Source organism: Ammodytes marinus (genome assembly GCF_949987685.1).
Source record: "Ammodytes marinus genome assembly, chromosome: 7".
Classification (NCBI taxonomy): domain Eukaryota; kingdom Metazoa; phylum Chordata; class Actinopteri; order Uranoscopiformes; family Ammodytidae; genus Ammodytes; species Ammodytes marinus.
In genome coordinates this window covers 27,375,499-27,395,548 of record NC_137211.1, presented here as the reverse complement: position 1 = coordinate 27,395,548, position 20,050 = coordinate 27,375,499, and the positions used below count along the sequence as shown (strand labels likewise).

At 41.8% G+C, this 20,050-nt stretch overlaps 2 protein-coding genes across 2 annotated transcripts; one reads left to right on the top strand and one right to left on the bottom strand.

The window, feature by feature from the left end:
• Positions 1–184: 184 nt before the first annotated feature.
• Positions 185–2,108, bottom strand: LOC307252955 (protein FAM110A; the record flags this gene model as incomplete). The annotated part of the gene is made up of 2 exons (XM_080030776.1): positions 1,923–2,108; positions 185–1,544 (listed from the first exon to the last, which is right to left on the bottom strand). Exon 2 carries the CDS (start codon positions 1,532–1,534, stop codon positions 185–187), a length of 1,350 nt encoding a protein of 449 aa, XP_079886902.1. The 5' UTR covers positions 1,535–1,544; positions 1,923–2,108.
• Positions 2,109–11,014: 8,906 nt separating this feature from the next.
• nsfl1c (NSFL1 (p97) cofactor (p47)) lies at positions 11,015–19,182 on the top strand. Its single transcript, XM_080030841.1, has 9 exons — positions 11,015–11,144; positions 11,773–11,879; positions 13,337–13,414; positions 15,487–15,652; positions 15,769–15,867; positions 16,358–16,467; positions 16,603–16,740; positions 17,170–17,340; positions 17,915–19,182. The coding sequence occupies exons 1-9, from the start codon at positions 11,043–11,045 to the stop codon at positions 18,075–18,077; spliced, it is 1,134 nt and encodes a 377-aa protein (XP_079886967.1). The 5' UTR covers positions 11,015–11,042; the 3' UTR covers positions 18,078–19,182.
• The last annotated feature ends 868 nt before the right edge of the window (positions 19,183–20,050 follow it).

Here is a 20,050-nt window from a genome sequence, read left to right as displayed (position 1 = left end):
CTGTCCAGATTAATTTCCAACCTTGATAAAAAAAATCCCTGTAATTGCGAAGTTTGCAAAAAAAAAGTATAAGTCTTCACAGGATACAAACAACTATTGCTAAACTTAATTTAGACATACTGTATATAAACGTACAAAAAATTACGAATTCCGTGTATTTTGTTTCTTTAAAGTCTTCATTAGTCTATGCATTAGAGACGGCATTATTAGCATCTCGCGCCTGGCGGATGCCGTAAAGCCATTTGATGACTCTTGCGTTCCTTTCGATGATGGAGATGCCGTAGGGGACCCGTTGGTTGGCTCTGGCTGGCGAGTCCCTGCCGTCCCCCTCTCCCCCGGCCTCCCTTGCCCAGTCGGCCTCGGAGCTCGGCGTACTGATGCTGCGGAACTTTGAGGCTGACCCCACGTCCGAGCTGGCCCTCGTGAAGCGCTCCCTTCCCCCCATACCATCCACCTCCTCTGGCCCCAGCCCGCAGTAGTTAAAGAATCGCTCCAGGTCGGCGTTGGTGCGCGAGTAGCGGTCGCTCAGGTCCGATTTGGAGCGGTACAAGGAGGGGTGTTTACGAACCGAACCTTTGGAGCTGGCGTTTGATATGCGGGTGAAAGCGGGGGATGCTGGTGGGATCATCATGCTCATTCGGAACAACATGGGACTGCTGGGTGGCAGATAGGGGGGACAGGGGGGCGGCAGGGTTTGGGATGGGGTGTTGGGAAGCTGAGGGTGGGCTGCTTCTGGACTGTTCCGAGGGGGCAGAGAAGGTGGGACCTGGTGGGGCGCCACTTGGCCCCGAGCAGTCTGTTGTCTGGGCCTGGGATGGGGCTGCAACTGGGCCCTCTGAGGCTTCCTTATCTCAGGCTGAGGCCGAACGTCTACCCGGCGCACCGTCAATATGTTAGTGGAGCTGTAGGGGGCTTGGACCCTAAAACGGGGTGCTCGTGCTGGGATAGGAGGCGGGGTACCACCAGGGATGTCAGGTTGAAAGGAAGTGCAGGGTGAGGAGTTGATGGGGCAGGGTTTCATTGGTTTGAGATCTTTGAAGAATGGGTTAGTCTTCTCCTGTTCTGCTGAGAGGCTACTGCCCATGCTCTTAGCTCCTGATGAGGGGGATGATGAGCAGTGGGAGTTGGAGAAAGAGGACTGAGAACATGCCACTGGTGCAGCACACACATTATTGATGAGATTATTCAGAATATCCAAGTTAAGAGCAGGTCCTCCCCTCCCTCCCCCATCCTTCACATCAGCTTGGCAGCGGAGAACTTTGCGGGCAGGAGAAGTGCTGATCTTTCCTGGAGAAACGAGGGGCTTGCGGATGAATGGTGGTTTGACGGGAGCCTGGCGGGTAAGAGCCACCTGCTGACTCTTTACATACTTGGCCTTGTCGGCCTCCAGTCGTTCTACAGCACTCAGCTTGCGAGTCCCAGGTTCAGCCTGACAACGGAAGTGGTCTGGACCCTTTCTTAGTATCCTGAAGGACAGGGCAGAGGAGAAGGGAATCCCTGCCAGGCTGCCCTCTGATGGCCGCAGGGTCTCCATATTGCTAGAGCTGACAAAGAGAAAGGCAGATGTTTAGCCAAATGGTTTCTGAAACAGTATTATTTGTGAAGGAAAGCCAAGCAAAGAGTGAATAAGGAATAGCTCAGAGAAAGAACAAGATAATGATTGTTCTTCTTTGTAGTTATTTAATGTACACACAATTATAGAAGCTAAAATGTTGTCGACATGAGGGAATGTTTTACAACTGGCAGAAGGAGAGATGGGTGAGAGAGGGGCTTTGATGGTCAACAAATATTCCTGAGCTCCCACATGTATTCTCCAAGCTTAAGAAAATAGCTCTTTTGTACTCTCTTTAGTGTGCACCCTCCTCCCCCTCCTCCTCCCACTTTCACACCATGGTTCCCGCAGCCCCCTTTAACTTCCTTACCGGTCGGTCGCTGTGCCGCTGCTCTCACTTTTCTCTTCCTCCTTTCTTCTTTGTGGCCCTCCTGCCTTATTATCTCTTTTACCCAGTCCAGACTCACTGAAAGAGGACTTGTTGGACAGGGTCAGTTGAGGTCAAATTCCACATCAGCCAGACTACTTCTATTAGCTCAGCGGTGGCCCAAAAAAAAGAGGGTTAAGGCTGCAGATCAGGGCCAACAGTCAGACAGAGAGGAGCCATTTAGGAGCTCTGTTTTTATCAAAATGGAAGTCTGGTAGATGATCCTTGTGAGGCAACAGCCTTTCTCTGATCCCCTTCACAGTCTCTGTCCGGCTCGTCTTTCAAACCCATCAGCCTGTGGTCCAGCTGTGATCTGACACAAAACACCAGCCGCTCACTCAGCCAGGGAGACCCACAGTCCAACGAGATGGTTGAAAAGAAATGGAAGTCCGAGTGAGATAATTGTAGTGCTCACGGTTTTTCTGTACGCCTCTCATAAACAAAGGCATGCATGCACACTGATACACACACACACACACACTCTCACTTACACACACTCTCACCCACACTCACACAGACTTATCCAGTTGACAGACGGTGACTCTTTACAATACTGAAGTGGAGCAGGCAGGACAAGCTGTAATACTATGTCTAGCTCCTCCCCAGCTAGCCAATCACATGCCAGGCCAGGAGCCTCTAGGGGCGGGGTGGGAGGCATGAGGCACACCCTCATTGGCCCACCGCAAAAGGGATTCTGACCAATTGGACCCTTCCCCGACCAGAGCACAATATAACACTGAGGCAGGGTTTTCATTCAAATAAAAATTCTTGGAAAAAAGGGGGTTGGGGTAACTGACAAACCAACTACTTGCAACCAGCTCAGAGGGGTGCTTTTGAAAACATTGTGAAGTGTAGAGAAAGCCATGAAAGAAAGTGTTCTTAATTCGCATTGTTCATCACAGAAGAAAGAGACGCAGAAAACAATAGAGGATTATTTTATTCTAAGTCTAATTGTGCTTATGGGTTGCTTATGGGGAGTGCAATAGGCTCAATGTTTGAAGTACAAAAAAAAGAAATTCAACAAGAAAAATTCCTTTCTTAGAATTTCTCTTAGTTTTTTCCCGATTGCAAACCCACAGTGGGCACATCTGGAGCTACATGTGGAAAACTGTAACGACAGTCTGCACTACCAACAGTCACTTTAGCTTAACAATTCACACATCACCTGCAAAACAGGCTCAGGGCAGCAAACACTATGAACAATCCTCATTGAGATAAGACACACTCAGAACAGTATAAACACTAGCATCAAACACCAATAGACAAATTACAATCTCTTTGTTTTATTGCATTGTTGACAACAACCATGTCATCAAAAGCATTTCCCTGCACACCTGAATATATCCTTCCTCTTCCTCCTATTGGGGCCAGCCGTTGGGTCCTATTGTAAATATATAATTTATACAGTAAAACTGTTAGTATATACAGTATCTGTGTAAATATTCTATAATTGTAATAGAGAAATCCTGTAATGTAAATTCCTGTAATGTGATACTTTTCTGTAAGGATGCAACTCTCACCTGTTTGTTCGGTGAAAACGGTGTTCGGTGTTGCATTTGCAGATTGGGTTGTACCCTCAACCCTGCCTCTCTCTATGAGAGACCATGATTCACAACAGAGTCTATCAGTGTAGCCCTTACTGTATTTCATCAGCAATTACTCTTTGTTCTAGCTCTTTGTCTTCTAGGTTTTCCTCGAAGCATTCACACTCTCCCTACTTCTCTTCTCCCTCCACCAACCTGTCTTCCTTGGTCCATTTCCAAAAAAAGCATTGTTTGAGCTTTCCCTATATACTGTTTATATGTTCACTAACAAGTCTAAAATAAGACAACTTCTAGTGTTTCAGTTTATATTGCAATCTGCAGTGTTTGAAATGCACTAGGCTGATATCCATTCTGTTTTGAATGTGTGTTAACAGTTAAGACAGCAGTGTGTTAGCATTTGAACAAAGTGCTTAAAATCCACAGTGTTGTGCAGGCTGTGGTTAAGGCCATGAGATAAGTGTGTAGAGTTGTGTTTAAGCAACTGTGTTTAAGCAATGAAAAACGAGCTAGAGTTTGGTCCACATGAACTGCTGCTGTGCATAGTGTAGTTAGAGTTTTGCTCACATGTTGCTCCAGTTGTGTGGTTTAGCAACTGAAAAAATGTAATGCGAGACACTGCAGGTGAATAGGGTAAAGAATTAAACTTAGATATCATTATATAATTCTTTATTTCAGACCCAGGGGGATCCATATCAACACAAACAACATAAACAAATACACAAACACAGAGTAAACAATACACAGCCTTTCACAATATTCAGTGCCAAGCATACAGACATGATCGCCAATGGTTCCACAGTCTGGAAGAAAATCTGACCGAACTGCATAGAGGGTTGGCCAAAACTGCAATTAAGTTATTTTCAGACTCAGATGCCCTACACATAAATCCATACATCAGGCCACGTAACACAGCAGAGCAGGTAGGGAGTAGGGACCCCAACACTTACAAACATTTGGCTTGCACTGGCTTATGAAATTTGCCAGTTGATTACTAAAATTAAGCAATTGTTTTTGTATTTAAGTGTTTGCAGAAGCCAAACATCTAGATGTTGGACAAAGCCAGAGTTAAAAACTTTATTTACCTTCAGAATAGTGCTAAGATAATTATGGAAAATCTGCTTGATAAGTGCTTTAGAAGTTGAGATTAATGGTTCACAATTAATGTTTGAAAAAAATAACTAATGTTGAGATATTGTCCGTTAAAGATGGTTGTCTAGGAGAAATATACAGACACAAACAGACAATGTTAAGTCTCCTTGGTGGAGTTGGAGACGGTCGGTTAAGTGCTTTTTATAAATCTTAGAATAAAAAATGGATTTTTAACTGTTTTTAGAAATAAACGTTTGTATAATTGAACTGTAACCCACGTCTTAGTCCACAAATCTTTATTTTAAATAGTTTGTTTTCTGTACTAGCAGTCAATAATGGGGACCCAGGTTGAGCTAGATTCTGGAACGTAACCCCTTTTCCTCCGGCTGGCCAGGTCAGATTGTGGTGAATGCAGTTTTGAAAGTAAGGGAGGGTACAGGTTGAAGTTACTGTTGACTGTCTCGTTTATGGTCTCCATCAAGTGTAGTTACTGGTAGTGACCGTGGGGTAGGGTGTGTGTTTGTTTGAGAAGGTCAAAGGGCAGAGGGAGATAGTTTTGTGTTGAGTATAACATTTGCTTTTCACCGGGGCAGTGAGGGTGTAGTAGAGGTTAGACTTTCTGCCCGAGACCAGCCTGACCTGCTGGGCTGGCATTCTGCCCAAACACAGCCTGTCTCCTAGGGCCACACCTCTGTCCAAGCGCCCCGAACGTCATCTCTGATGCCAAAAGGATCCTGGCTGTTGTTCCTAGGACTTATTAACAGCGGTTCCATGTGCTGTGTGGTCCTGGTGGAGGCTGTATTGATATAGTAATATATGCTCCTGTAAAGTTCTCATATGAACAGATTTCTGTTATTCTGATCACTCAGAATTGAAGTTTAAACTTTAATTAAGAGAGCCAATGTTGACGATAAACAAGCAAAGAGTTAAAACCTAGAAGAAATGCGTTTAAAACTGTTAATCTGCTCATCAACACATGCATGTTGTCGATGAGCCTGCCTATAGGGTGAGCCCATGGCTGGGTGCAAACACTGAGGGGCAGCTCAGTGTTTGCACTAGGGCAGCCAGCTGGCCTGTCATATCGCAGTGGCCTTGACCCCAGTGAACACTGAACCCACATTGTATAGCGAGAAATAAAACTAGAGAGAGGGTGGTGTTTACTGTACCAAATAGATGTCAGCTGAAATCCTTGCCTTGTTCAGCCTAACACTTGTAAACTAAAGGAATGAAGAAAGTGTAGATAGCAACATGAGGTCATTTCAATTCCATCTCAGGGTTAAGTTGTTGTTTAGCTTTACCAGACCGCTGAGATACAGGGGATTCAGTATCTTGCTCAGTTGCAACATGCCAAAATATCAGTGATGTCTCAGGGTTCTTTGGAAAACCTTAACCTTTATCATAAATAGTGAGAGAGAGAGAGAGAGAGAGAGAGAGAGAGAGAGAGAGAGAGAGAGAGAGAGAGAGAGAGAGAGAGAGAGAGAGAGAGAGAGAGAGAGAGAGAGAGAGAGAGAGAGGAAGGGGTGGTTGCAAAGAAGACAAAATAAACTGGATTTGCCTCTTTGTGCTGAAGCTGGTACACTATGAACTGGCAACTAAGAAAGGTTCACACACTAGTAAGCTGTAACCCTGACTGTCTAACCGAAACCACTGCTTCACACATATACACACACACACACACACACACACATGCAGACACGCGCACGCACACACACACACACACACACACACACACACACACACACACACACAAACGATGCATGAACCTTACTCAAGCAGCTCAACTCATGGCAGGGTGCTATTGCATTTACCTGCTTTAGCGGCCTCTTTTTTGAATATGGAGAAATGTAGCATATCCATCATTTGAGATTGGTTATTTAATAGTACGTGTCTTTAAACAGTTTACCTAATAGTTCTGCTCCTATTAGCAAGAAATAACAGGAAAGAGCAGAAAACATAACCACCATAATGCTCATTCCTAAATGAAGTCATTGTAGTTTGACAAGACAATGGAGATAATTATTCAAAGTTCTTTATTAGGAATTGCCCCTTGAAAATAACCCATCTCATTTTCAAGGGGTCCTTCGTAACATAAAAGTACAATAACAACATATTTAGAACATATTCCTTGACATAAAAAAGGATACACAACAACAGATCAAAGAAACAACAACAAAAGAACACGTCAACACACACATTTGTGCATAATGAGAGCTTAACATTAATCCTGCATACGATATTTATAGACAAGAGATAAATACATGGGAAAGAGATTATCAATGATAACAAACAGTAAAGATTAGACATTTCATCATAATATGTGATTAGGTACATGAACAACTGTTCCTATAGCAAGATAAAAGAGCATTTTTATAACAAAAAGCCCAGCAAAGAATGTTCTTTTTCCTCCTCATCATAGTCTGCCTCGGAGCTGCTGATCCAGTTGTACACACCACAACCTTCCAGTCTGGTCTCTGAACATCCGTCACAGTAAAGGTCACAGGGACTGCCAATTATTCTAACAGCATCAATATTTCGACATATTTCCCCATTGACTTGAAGCCCATTGGCTTTAACTGCGAAAACAAAGCATTGAACCATAAGCAATGAGTTATTGTAGCATGTATCTCCATCATTGTACAGCCCCCTCCCCCCACTCTCATCTGTTTTTTCTCCGCTTAAACCCCCTCCTCTATCTCCGCTCCAGTCACTGTCTATGTCTGTGGCCCCAGGAAACACAAGCATCCATCCATGCTCTGTTGCACCCAAGGGTGGGACATATAGAGGGTCTGATGGTTTAATTTAGCCTTGCATGCCTGAATGTCAGCATCCTCATGTCTTTATGTGGATGTCAGAAATACATGCATTTAACAGCTTCCTCTCTTCTGAAAATGTTTTCTACTAGATTGTTGGGAGTGTGTCTGTGGGAATTCTATCCGATTCAAAGAGAAGAGCACAAGTGAGGTCTGACACTGATGTTGAGGACCAGGTTTTATCCCAAAGTTGTTGGATGAAGTTTGGTCAGTTTGGCTCTGTGCAGGCCAGTCAACATGTTTCCAAATCAACATGGGGCACAGTCATGCTGGAACAGAAAAGGGTCTTCCCCAAACTGTTCCTACACACATTGGAAGCATAACATTGTCCTAAATTGTCTTGGTAAGCTTAAGCATTAAGATTTCCTTTCACTGGAACTAACTCCCCTGTCTACAGTGAGGGCGTCTTGGAAGCATTTTTTTACGCGGGCGAAAGAAGACGTTATAATGTTAATCTATGCAGCTGTCTGCACCTGTTGCATGAAGCGCAATCTTCAGCTGTGTCTCAAGCACGTACATGTGACCAAGCCTTTTTTACACTCTAAGAAATGTTTTCCCCTCAACTATACACATGTAAACCAACGGCAGGTTGATACACAATTAAAAGAAACAAAATACATACAGTATATTCATGTATACCATTTCTTATGTGTAGGAATTATTACTTTATCTTTGAAAAGTGCTACATAAAGTGTTCAATGTTCTATCTATCTATCTATCTATCTATCTATCTATCTATCTATCTATCTATCTATCTATCTATCTATCTATCTATCTATCTATCTATCTATCTATCTATCTATCTATCTATCTATCTATCTATCTATCTATTTATCTATCTATAAGACAGAAATGCAAGGAAAGAGAATATGTCTCCCTCTTCATGTGCACATTCCGAGGACATGTAGGCGTGGACACAATCATACACTGCTTTCTTAGCTACACACACACACACACACACACACACACACACACACACACACACACACACACACACACACACACACACACACACACACACACACACACACACACACACACACACACACACACACACACACACACACACACACACACACACACACACCCATACATACATGGGAGGGACAGGGCTGGACAGTCGCCTCAATGGCTATAGGTCATACTGTTGGCTTAGATAGGGAGTGTTTTACTCAATAACACACACCCAGTTGGTTGCATTCACATGTTCAAACAGTCATACACGTTATCTATGTGAGCTCTTAAAGGTTGGGGGATCTTTGACCCCTTTGAGACAAAACAAAGCCACTCTAGCAAGAACACACTTTCCTGTTCTGCTTGAAGTATTGCGTTTTTTCCCCGATTGCTTAAGCACTATTTTAAAGGGGCGACCGTTTTTTGTAAAACACTACACACAAATAGCACAACCACACATCCAATCGGAACAACACTCCATACCCTTTGCAAAATGAAACCCTCTTGCAAAAACTATAGGCTACACTAATTTATAAAAAAAAAACACACATTTTGTTACCATATGAAACATACACGTTTGATATGACTTAAAGGAGAAGTAAGTGATATGGTCCTTTTAGCTAACTTCCTGTCAGTGATTGCAGTTAGCAGTCCCCTCCCTCATTCCTATGTCACCACCACATGAACACGCAGCCGTCTCCGCAGATAGTGTCGCGATGGAGAGCAGCGAGTCATCGCTTGCGGACAAAGAGACCCACAAAATTGCATCTGGCAATTACTGCAAAGCTGAATGACTAGCAGACCTGTGATATGAACCGTGCATACTGTTTAAGAGTTATTGTTGTATGAATATAGAGTGATTTAACACATGTAATAAAAATAATATCGCTAACTTGTCCTTTAATTCGGTCTGAACCAGTTACACACTGCTGTTGCTAACCTAAAACACTTTTAGCAATTCTACTTCTCTGTGATTAGAGTATACTGTAAATGAAATACACAGAGAAAGTGCAAATATACAATACGTTCACCAAACACTACACAAGATCAATGCTGCAGAGTGGCGACTGAGGAAAATATAACTTAGCCTATGTCTTTTTGAATACCTAAATCAGTCAATAGGTCAACAAGCACAAACAGTAAGTATGTCATAAAAGCCCTTTAGCTGAAAATAAGTCTGCTAGCTCAATGCTAATTTATGAATGGAAACGACATGTCAACAGACTCACACTTTTCTGCAAAACAATACACACGGTGATTTGCAAATCACTAAACACACTTTTCTTCTTCCATTTTGGTTCAAGGCAGGTGAACTTACCTGCTGCATTTTTATAGTGCTTATACCTGATTGGTTTGTGTTTAAAATCAAGCAATCATGTGTTTGTGCTCCTGATGGCTGTGTTGAACCAATTGGCTCATCGTGTTTGGTCATTTGTGTTGTCAGTGATTTGGAATTGCAAAGTTTTTGCTGAATGATGTCACAAACGTTGCCGAATTTGGCTCAACTTTACACACATGCCCAATAAGACACAGCAATTGGAGATAAACTCCTAACTTACACAGCAAAATTAAACTCTTGAAGCAAAACCTAACAATCCCTTTTCAAAGGCCCAGACTGATTGGTATTCAATTAGTTTAATTTTTGCATGTGTGTGTGTGAGTTTTTCCAATTTTAGTTGTGTTGTGTATTTTGAATAGATCGTGTTTCCCAATGATTGAAGGATATTTCCTTTTTGAACAATGTTTTGTAAAAAAAACAGTGTACAGTGTTTTGCAGAAGTGTTACAGAATTTCAAAAACAGTGCAAAGCATATATTGGGCTTGTTAATGCTTTTGTTTAGGGCATGGTTATAAAAGTTAGAGGTTGTGATTGGTCATAGCATTCACTTATAGTGTTCAAGCATTCGGCAAAAACTATATTCGATTTAAAACAATTACACAAGTTGTAATTGGGCAGTTTTTAGCTGCTTAGAAATGACCAGCTAACCTTCGCAGGAATTTGTTGTTTAATAAATTCCCAAAATGAGACATTTTGTATAAATTGTGATTGGGAAGTTATGGCAGTGGAGCTGATTTTAGCTTTATTTTCTCAAAAGTTGAACAGTAAAATAACTTCAGAGTACATTTGTTCTGGAGAATGTTTGTTGACAAATCACTTTCTCAAAATCAGGGAATATATCTCCTCACAATCTGCTACCTGTCCGTACTGTGTGTGCACTGATTATTTTTTAATAAACAGCATAGGCTCTTTAAACTGGTATGTAAACATAGGGAATGTAAACACAGTGAGCCCAATGTCTGTAAAATGATAACTAGTTTTCATTGACAGTAATGGACATTGGACAATGCTCATGACTTGTAGTTTTGTGTAACCTGTGCAAACATTACCACCTAGTGGTCAAAACAAGCTAGTGCTTCAAAAACAGACTATGCCAGTTTAAATTGAAGAAAATTATGAATGCATATTTTCTAATAACAGTTCAAATATGTTTTAAGCTAGGCTACATGTTGATCAACATGTCGTTTAAAACACATAATAACCATTTCAATATCATTATAATATGTAGGTCTGAGTCTTGTTTTAATTATGGTTCTTGATAGGAACCATCAGCTGTTGCTTGTTTCCCTAGGTGGAGACGGACGAGTCTTCACAGTAGCATATCAAAATGGCGAGCCAAGAGGAGTCTGTGTGGGAGTTCATCGGTGTCACTGATGTTGATGAGGAAAGGGCCAGGTTTTTCTTGGAGTCCGCCGGCTGGAATTTGCAGGTTGGTCTTTTCTTTGTTTTTCCTTTGAGTTGCGACAGACTGTACGGCGGAAAATGAAAAGGTAACAGTGGTGGCGTATGTCAGACGAATAGCTTGTCGGCTAACGTTAGCCTGTGTTGCCGGTAATTTGTGCAAGTCACTTTTGACAATGGCCTGAGCGCTCTCTGTCACCAACATCAATGCTGTTGTACATTTGAAACAGTAAAAGTTACGTGTAGAAAAAAAGTGTATTCCTGTTTTTTCATTACAAAGCAGATGTCCATTAAGTTTTGATATTGCTAGTCTGCTTTGAGTCCATTGAGCCATGCTAGCTAAAGTTAGCGTGTAACGAATGAAAGAACGGTCCAACACTGGGTAACTGGCATTACTGCAGTAACTGTACATTGTCTCGTAGATTTATTAACGTTCGTAGAGTTCAGAAAATAACGATTGGCCCTAATCCCATTTTTTTTATTATAATCTAGCAGAGTAGAGAAAATGAAACTGAACGGCTGTTATGTTCAGTTTGTTTAATACTTCGACTTCCGCGTTCGCAGTTAACTGCCCAAAAGTTGATTAGCAACTAACCTAATTCCCCTTTGTAATTACTGTGGAGTTACTAAATTTGCCATTTTTACCATTTTCCCAGCTCGCACTCGCCAGTTTCTTCGAGGATGGAGCTGATGACGACATAGTGACGCTACCTCCACCTCAACCTGAGGGAGGGTCTTCAGTGTCCCGTTCTGCGGGACCAAGGTAATGTTTCCATCATGTCACTGCTTGTATTAATACCACAGTTATGGCTGCCTATTTATCTGTGCAATGTGTAACCCCGAAATAGTGAAATCCTGTATATTTGTGTCTTACTTGTTTGCCCCTTTCAACTCAACAATGGTGATGTTTTGATTAGGTAGTCTGTTTAATTCATGTAGCCTATGATAAAAAAACAGTATCACTCAAACCAGGCTTTATGAGGTTAATACATCTTTTATTATAACAAACGGCAAGTATTTATGAGATACCAACATGTGGAAGTGAGCTTTCGTCTTTCATTGCTTCAACCAAGGTGGTGTTTACATTGGAAACAGTAACGGTGCATCGGCAAAAGTATTTTTGTGGATGCAGCACATCATTTACATGATAAAAACGCAACTGCAACAACGTCACCCTGTGAACTAGTGAAACCGGTCTCTCTGGTAACGCTGACGTCACGGCTCCACTCCGCACATGCGTAGGCCTATTATTATATTTCATTATATCAACATAGCCACACGCGAGTCAGAAGTTAGAAGACAACATGCACGGTGTCTCTGCAGCACCATCACTGTGATCAGCGGAGAGTCTCTCGCAGGGCTCAAATATAACACTCGCCAAATGCGGGTACATTTAGTCGAAGCGATTAGTAAGTTATTGAGACCACCTGCCACACAGATTTGTGCTCTGCCGGTTTTTCTATCAAAATAAACTTGTCACCACCTGTAATGCTGGACACGGCTTTCTACATTAAAAAACACTATCTATAGATCAGCACGCAGCAGTTAAGTTACTGTTCATACAAACAGAGCATTAAGGCTACAGCTTTACATTGAAGGCATTTCACTGGCTTTACATTAGTATTTCACTGGACAAACTTCAGTTGGCTTTTATTTTGAAGTAACAGGAAGGTAGCCGCTGACACAGGCAGCCCCTTCACAGCCCACTGAACCCAGCAGCGCTCCAGCATGTCTTCTGTTTTCACGAGTTCTAAGCGGTGAAAAAAGAGGACAGAAAACTTGTCATTTTAAATAATTGTAACCCTAAGCTCACACCAAAACCTTAATGAATGTTAGTGGCATTCATTTTCGGTTACAGTTAACGGATTGTGTCACCTCCAGCTACTGTCTATGCGTCGGCTGCTACAGCGACTTCGGCCCGTTTTCCGAAAACAGTGTGCATGAGGAAAGTTTTATAAACAATTGCGTCTTAATGCAGAAACTTTTGAAAACGTAAAGGTAAAATCTTTCCGTTTTCACCGTGTAAACACCACCCAAGATAGTAGGGACCCTGAAACATTGCAATTGGCTTTACAGTCCATTCTAGAAAACAGTCCTGGACACAATTCTGTGCTATAGTGTTTGCATAATTGAATTAAGGCTTTGATTATAAATATCAATGTTATATTAATTTGTAACATACAATTCATACAGCCCTTTATTTTCTTTGACTGTCAGCAGCACTCAGCCCAGGGTGACCTCCTTCAGAGATATGATGAATGAGGCAGAGGATGACAGTGATGAGGAAGAAGGCCAGAGGTAAGTGTGGTTCTCAGTCTGACTATTCATTTTCACTCACTGGAACAGTGATGGATTGACATATTGATATCTCTTCTGCCTTTATTTAAAAAGCAGACTAATATTTTAAACGGTTGTTTTGCATCATATTTTAAAATTGACTATGAAGGCAGTTATATATGTTCTCCGATGAAACTGCCTTCCCAAGTTTCAGGCCTTTTGGCAAAATGGTGCGATGATAATTTCTTGGATCTTAACACGTCAGAAACCAAAGATGGTTGTCTTCTACACATATCTTGGTGCTATGTTTGACTCACAGCTTAAATTTGAAGCAAACACTGAACTGATTGTCAAGGTCCACAAAGGATTCATTTGTTGACTCTTTTAATGTCTGATAGAACGTTGTGTAACTTTTACCATTCTTTTATCAAAAGCCTTTTAACCTTTTATTTTATTTGTTGGTATAATGGGTTCTCTGTGAAGGACAAGGACAGTCTAAATAACACAGTGAAAGTGTGTTCCAAGGTTATTGGAGTTCAGCAGGTCTTGGGCACAATGTGGGAGAAACAGGCAGCTGAGAAGGCAAATAAGATTATCAGCCAAACAAACCACATTCTATTCACACATTCCTCTTATGAGCCCCTTACAGACCCTTATTCAAAGCCCTTTATTCCTTCTGCCATTGAGCTGCTGAATGTAGACTTTACTCTTTTTAAATGTCTGTTAATTATTTACTCATTTACTGATTCTCTCTTGATGTCATTATTGGTTGTCTGTTGTATAATGGACTATGGTTGGGTGGGCTACAAATGAATTACTCCTTTGGGGATGAATAAAGTTGCCTGAATCTGAATAACACATTTTTTAACTGATAATTATTAATAGGTTAAAAGTAGGGCTGCACAACAAATGGAGCAGTGCTTGGCAGAGGTTTAAGCATTCAGATGTGATGCCATTGACGTGCCTGGTAACTAGTGATGCACGTAGCGACTGATTTCCCCAATGTTTAAACAGAGGGTTTAATTTGAACTAGTTGACTATTATATAGTCAATAAGCAAAAAGCATTTTTTTTACCAAGCTGTTTATGTAAATACCATTGTAATGTGCACCGCACCATTTATTATTAAGATAACCACACTGTCATCGGACACATGTACCGGACCGATTTACACTCATCAGTCACTGGGTGAAGAGGTCCGAGTAAGAGCTTTTTCTACAGGAAGAGATAGTTATTTTAAGTGTGACTTTATAAAGTTTCTAGTTAAACTTCATTGCTGCACTGTTTGCTTATCACCAGCCACTTTGTGTTGGGTTCGTCGCCACTCCCGCGCGTAAAGCCAGTGAATCCATATAACACAGCTGACGAGGGAAAAAAACAACAACAACAAAAAACACGGCACAATGTTTGGAGTCATACAATACAGTTGCTGTGCCTTTGTGCTCCATCACCATTTTATCTCTCTCCCTCTTTTACTGACCTACACCTATACACACATTCATTCGCACAACCTATGATTCTCACAAATGAAATGTTCATGTGAATGTGCTATTTTTCCACATGCTAGGGAATTAATTACTCATCGACTAGTATTTCTGGTGCCGACTAGTTAGGCAGCGGCCGTTCAAATGTTTAACCGACTAGTCCTGTGCATCTCTACTGCTAACACCTTTTCTAGTAGAGGCGGTGGTGTGTTGACAGGCGGGGATACAGGCGTTATTACCAACAGGGCAATTAAAAAGGCTTAGTGGTAAAGTCTCCTCGTTTTTTTATTTAATGAATGTGGGTCCTCCTACTGCTGCTGATTTACAAAAATAAGGCTCTTGTCTGTATTTAAAACACAGACTAAGACGGCAACCCTACTGAAGATATTGGACATCACTACACACACTACACAGCCTACTTGTCAGAGAGTTTTTAGTGTGACGCTCCTTCAGCTCACCTCACCTGATACCAAATGGCATTCCTCCCAACGGCACTAACCATCTTCTCTGTCTGTCTGTCTGTCTGTCTTGCTGTCCATTTACGGGCATCTTAGTGGGTAGTGGTTCTTGAATCTGCCGTCCCTTACCATCTCTATTCACACCCTGCCAGGTTTTTTGCTGGGGGATCAGAGCGCAGTGGGCAGCAGATCGTTGGGCCTCCCAAAAAGAAGTCTCCCAATGAGGTGGTGGAGGACTTGTTCAAGGGAGCCCGGGAACACGGGGCGGTGCCTCTGGACAAGGGTGGGAAAGGGCCAGGAGAGTCCAGCAGGGCCAAGGCAAAGTCAAACCTCCATATATTCATAATGTTTAGTCTGTTTTAAGTCTCCTCTTTTCTTTTTTTTCTTGGTTCTGTTGTCTCATTGAGTTGTTCTTGTCTCTTGTCATTCTGTAGGCCTTCATTGGTGGAGGCTACAGGCTAGGTGCAGCTCCTGAGGAGGAGTCAGTCTTTGTGGCTGGTGAGAGGAAGCCAGGCTCCAACAGCCAGCAGGATGTGAGTTCAGATCTTGACTGACTATACTGCACTATTTTAACTCTTCAGTTCTTGCTTTGTTTCTGGCATCATTGGTACTACTTGTCCTTTAGCTGGCCTTACAACCAAGAGAAAGTGATCACTGAACCTAATTGAATCCTAATCGTTTGAGGTTATTGTGATTAGTCATGTTATATATCATGTTTATGTGTACATGTTTCTGTACACATAAGCACAAGTCTTACAGGCTATATAAATTAATTAATGTCAGAAATCATAAATTTACAAGCAGTACTTTTTCATGTGTAGGAAGTGTCCGTCACTTGAATACCATTAAAGCTGGTCATTTCTAGATTTTGATTGCTAGCAGTTAGATCTGTCTAACATTACGTGTGTGTGTGTGTGTGTGTGTGTGTGTGTGTGTGTGTGTGTGTGTGTGTGTGTGTGTGTGTGTGTGTGTGTGTGTGTGTGTGTGTGTGTGTGTGTGTGTGTGTGTGTGTGTGTGTGCTAGGTACATGTGGTGCTGAAGTTGTGGAAGTCAGGTTTCAGTCTGGACAATGGTGAACTCAGAAACTACAGCGATCCTGGCAATTCCAACTTCCTTGAGGCAATCAGAAGGGGGTGAGCTCATTTATGTTAATCCGCTTAAAATAGTAAAATAGGTGATTCAGTTTTTTCACTCTAATTTCTAATAGCACTGATAATCCTGTGAGTAAGCCCCTCCCCTCCAATCCACCTGTTTCTTTCCCCCTGCAGGGAGATTCCCCTGGAGTTGAGGCAGCGGTCTCGAGGGGGTCAGGTCAACCTAGACATGGAGGATCACAGGGACGAGGACTTCTCCAGGCCCAAGGTGGCCTTCTCGGCCTTTGGAGGTGGAGGACAGAAGTTGGGAAGGTGAAATGGATGAGCACTCTTGTTGTTTTATTCAACACAGTGTCTGTATACTTAGATTTCACTGCAAGTGCAAAGTAATGGCTGGTAAAGCTCTTTTGTTCTACATGGAATCTTCTTTAGTCTCTGTATTTCGGACTTTCTGTGTTGGACATTCCTGATGATTAAAACGTTTCTTATCAGTCATGTTGGAGCACATTTACATTTCAAGGATAGAGTTGCTTCTACGCTACCCATGTTTTATGTTGACAAGTGCATTTCATTTAGTTTACTCAAAAAAAGCCGTAAAGGAAAGTCCTGCACTTATTTTTTTCCTTTAAGTTTAGATGCAAATAATATGTTAAGTACTCTATTCTGACTGTTGCCTGAAATAAACAAAGGTTGACAAAGTCAGAGTACATTTTCTCCTTTTCCATCCTCCTTCCTCTTTAGTGCCACCCCAGATTTGACTCCATCCCCCGTGTCGGCCCAGCAGGACCAGGCAGCCATCGAGGCCCAGGCCAGCTCCTCTGTCATCCTCCAGCCCTCAGAGCCCGTCACTAACATCCAGATCAGAATGGCTGACGGCAGCAGGCTGATCCAGAGGTTCAATCATACCCACAGGTAACTGATTAGCACTTTTCACCCTAAAGTTGCCATGTACACAAATGTACACAGAAAGGTCAGATATAGTTGAAACTGTTTTTAAGCGGTGGAAATGCAAGCCAGATCTGGCGTACACGAGCTGACCCGCACCGAGCATCACTGAACCGAGTCGCATCTCTTAGTGCAAACGAGGCATAATTGACTCCATGGCAACAGTTGAGTTTACATTTGTAATGCAATCTAGTTCCTGTTTACATCCCCAACATATTATGGGAACTGTAGTTCCAAGCTCAATACCTAGTGTTATATATAAGACAGACAAAAGATAATAGAAGTGACACAATTCATGAACATTTTCAAGACTTTTCATCTAATCACCTGCTAAATGACCTTAAACCTATAATTTATTTAGATTAATTTTGCTGTTGATTGACCAAACTGATGCACAAATACTTTCAGTGTATCATTTGTTGTTATGATGTATAAGAAAATCAATGGTTAGGTTGTTTGGATCAGCTTATGTTAGCTAATAGCCACATTACCTCCTTTCACCCAAACATAATTGAACCCATATTTTCTGTCCTGTCGTCAGGGTGTCTGACGTGAGACAGTTTGTGGTGGCGGCCCGGCCCACCATGGCTGCCAGAGAGTTTGTTCTGATGACCACCTTCCCCAACAAGGAGCTGTCGGACGAGAGCCAGACCCTGCAGCAGGCCAACCTCCTCAACGCTGTCATCGTCCAGCGGCTAAAGTGAGGAGCACTCCCCCCTGGTGGTGTGGCTGAGTAACTTCACTCATGTTGAAACCTGCTTCTCCTTCTGAGGGAGGACAAAACACAGACTTATGTATGGATTTTTTTTCTATTTTTCTTTTTTTTTTTCTAAAGTGAACTACTCTGCTCCCCACACCCCCACTCTCTCAACCTCCCCCAATCGGTGGTCTGTGACGGGCAGTAATGAGGGGAAAACTTAAAAAAATCTTCCAGAATTGAACAGAGGAAATGCCTACAGACACTGTTGAATTGAACAGAATTGTGGTTTTAATGAAGATGTGTTTAACTGACAGCAGATGGTTTAACCCCCCAAAAAACAGCAGCAGTCCGGCTTTGTGGTTGCAGAGATGTTCACAAAAAGTGGCTTTTTTCTGTTAACTCGCTCCCCACTTTTCCTCTTCTATTGACCTTAATTTGGCCTTCAGGTATGTTAACTATCAGGTGATCAATAGATTCATGCAGCAGAGTAACTCCCAAGTTACTTTTTTTTAATTTAGTCTCAAACAGAAAAACGCACAAACCAGACACGCATTGGAATATAATTCCTATTAAGGTTAAAGGAAAAGTTGATAGAGGGGCCCTTCCATTTCTCAACAAATCAGTTTTTTTCCCTCCAAACCAGTAGCCTTAGCTTCTTTATTCAACTCCAGAACTACACCTGTCCTCTTGTTCAAATGAAGATGGAATTCTTTTTTTTTTAAACTGCCTTTCTTTCCATAGGATCGCTACGATTTTCCCAGTTACACATTTGCATTTTGATCAAGTGAAAAACAGTTACACATGGCTTTATTGTCAAACCAATGGTTGAGCTAAAGAACATTAATTGGTAAACACTGGCTGGTAGTAGTGGAAGTGGAATTCCTATGACACACTGACATCTTCTATGCATCCTGGGGCAGCACAGAAATATGTTTGGACCTCTGGTAAAATAAATCCATTTTATGGTTGATGTATAAATAACTTTGTGTAGTCTTGTCTTTTTATTATTGAAGGGTATAGGACATTTAGCACTTCAACAAAGTGAACAAAAAATTAATTCTATTCTTTAAATGTGATATTGTGGCTCTCTCCAAATGTCTTAGTGTCCTTATTTCAGCCAGTAGCCCGTTATAATTATACAGTGCATTTACATAAACTATACTAATGTCTGTCTTTATAATTGTTTGTTTTTATTTTAGGTTGCCTTTTTAAGAACTGGTTGGCGACAACAAATAAAAAGATTGGCACACACAGCTAACTCTGGCTTTACTAACAGCATTAAGACCATTGTCCCGATCAAATAACTAAATAAATGCTTGGACAGTAGCCACATTTCATCAATCAATCTGTCACGCAACTTGAAAATGTGTTTTGAAATTTCCAAATGATCTTGGTTGCTGTTAAAGGTGAAGTAAAACTTCTTTAACACAGAAATAGAAGACATAAATCGTGTGTGTGTGTGTGTACACACACATCCCGTGTTCCAAATTATTATGCAAATTAGATTTAAGTGTCATGAACATAATTTCTTATTTTTCAATACCCAAGACACTCATGGATGGGATTGTGTCTCAGGGCTCTTTGGATCAGATGAAATCAATCTCAGACACCTGTGATAATTAGTTTGCCAGATGAGCCCAAGAAAAACTACTTTAGAAGGAAGTTCCACTTTATTAAGCAGGCCACAGGTTTCAAGCACTATGGGAAAGAAAAAGGATCTCTCTGCTGCCGAAAAGCGTCAAATAGTGCAATACCTTGGACAAGGTATGATGTTAGATCCCGGAGTTTGAGTTACCCCTGTACCGGAGGTTCTGGTACCAGCTCTCTGTTTAAAGGGTCTGATTCCTATCACCTGAGAGTATTACTCGTTCAAGGATAAACTAGGAATAATTAAGTTGGTGGCGAGGAGACACGCCTAGCTTTCTAACTGCCTTCGTCCTGATGTCTACCCTGCTTACACTGGCCCAGCAGTAGGAC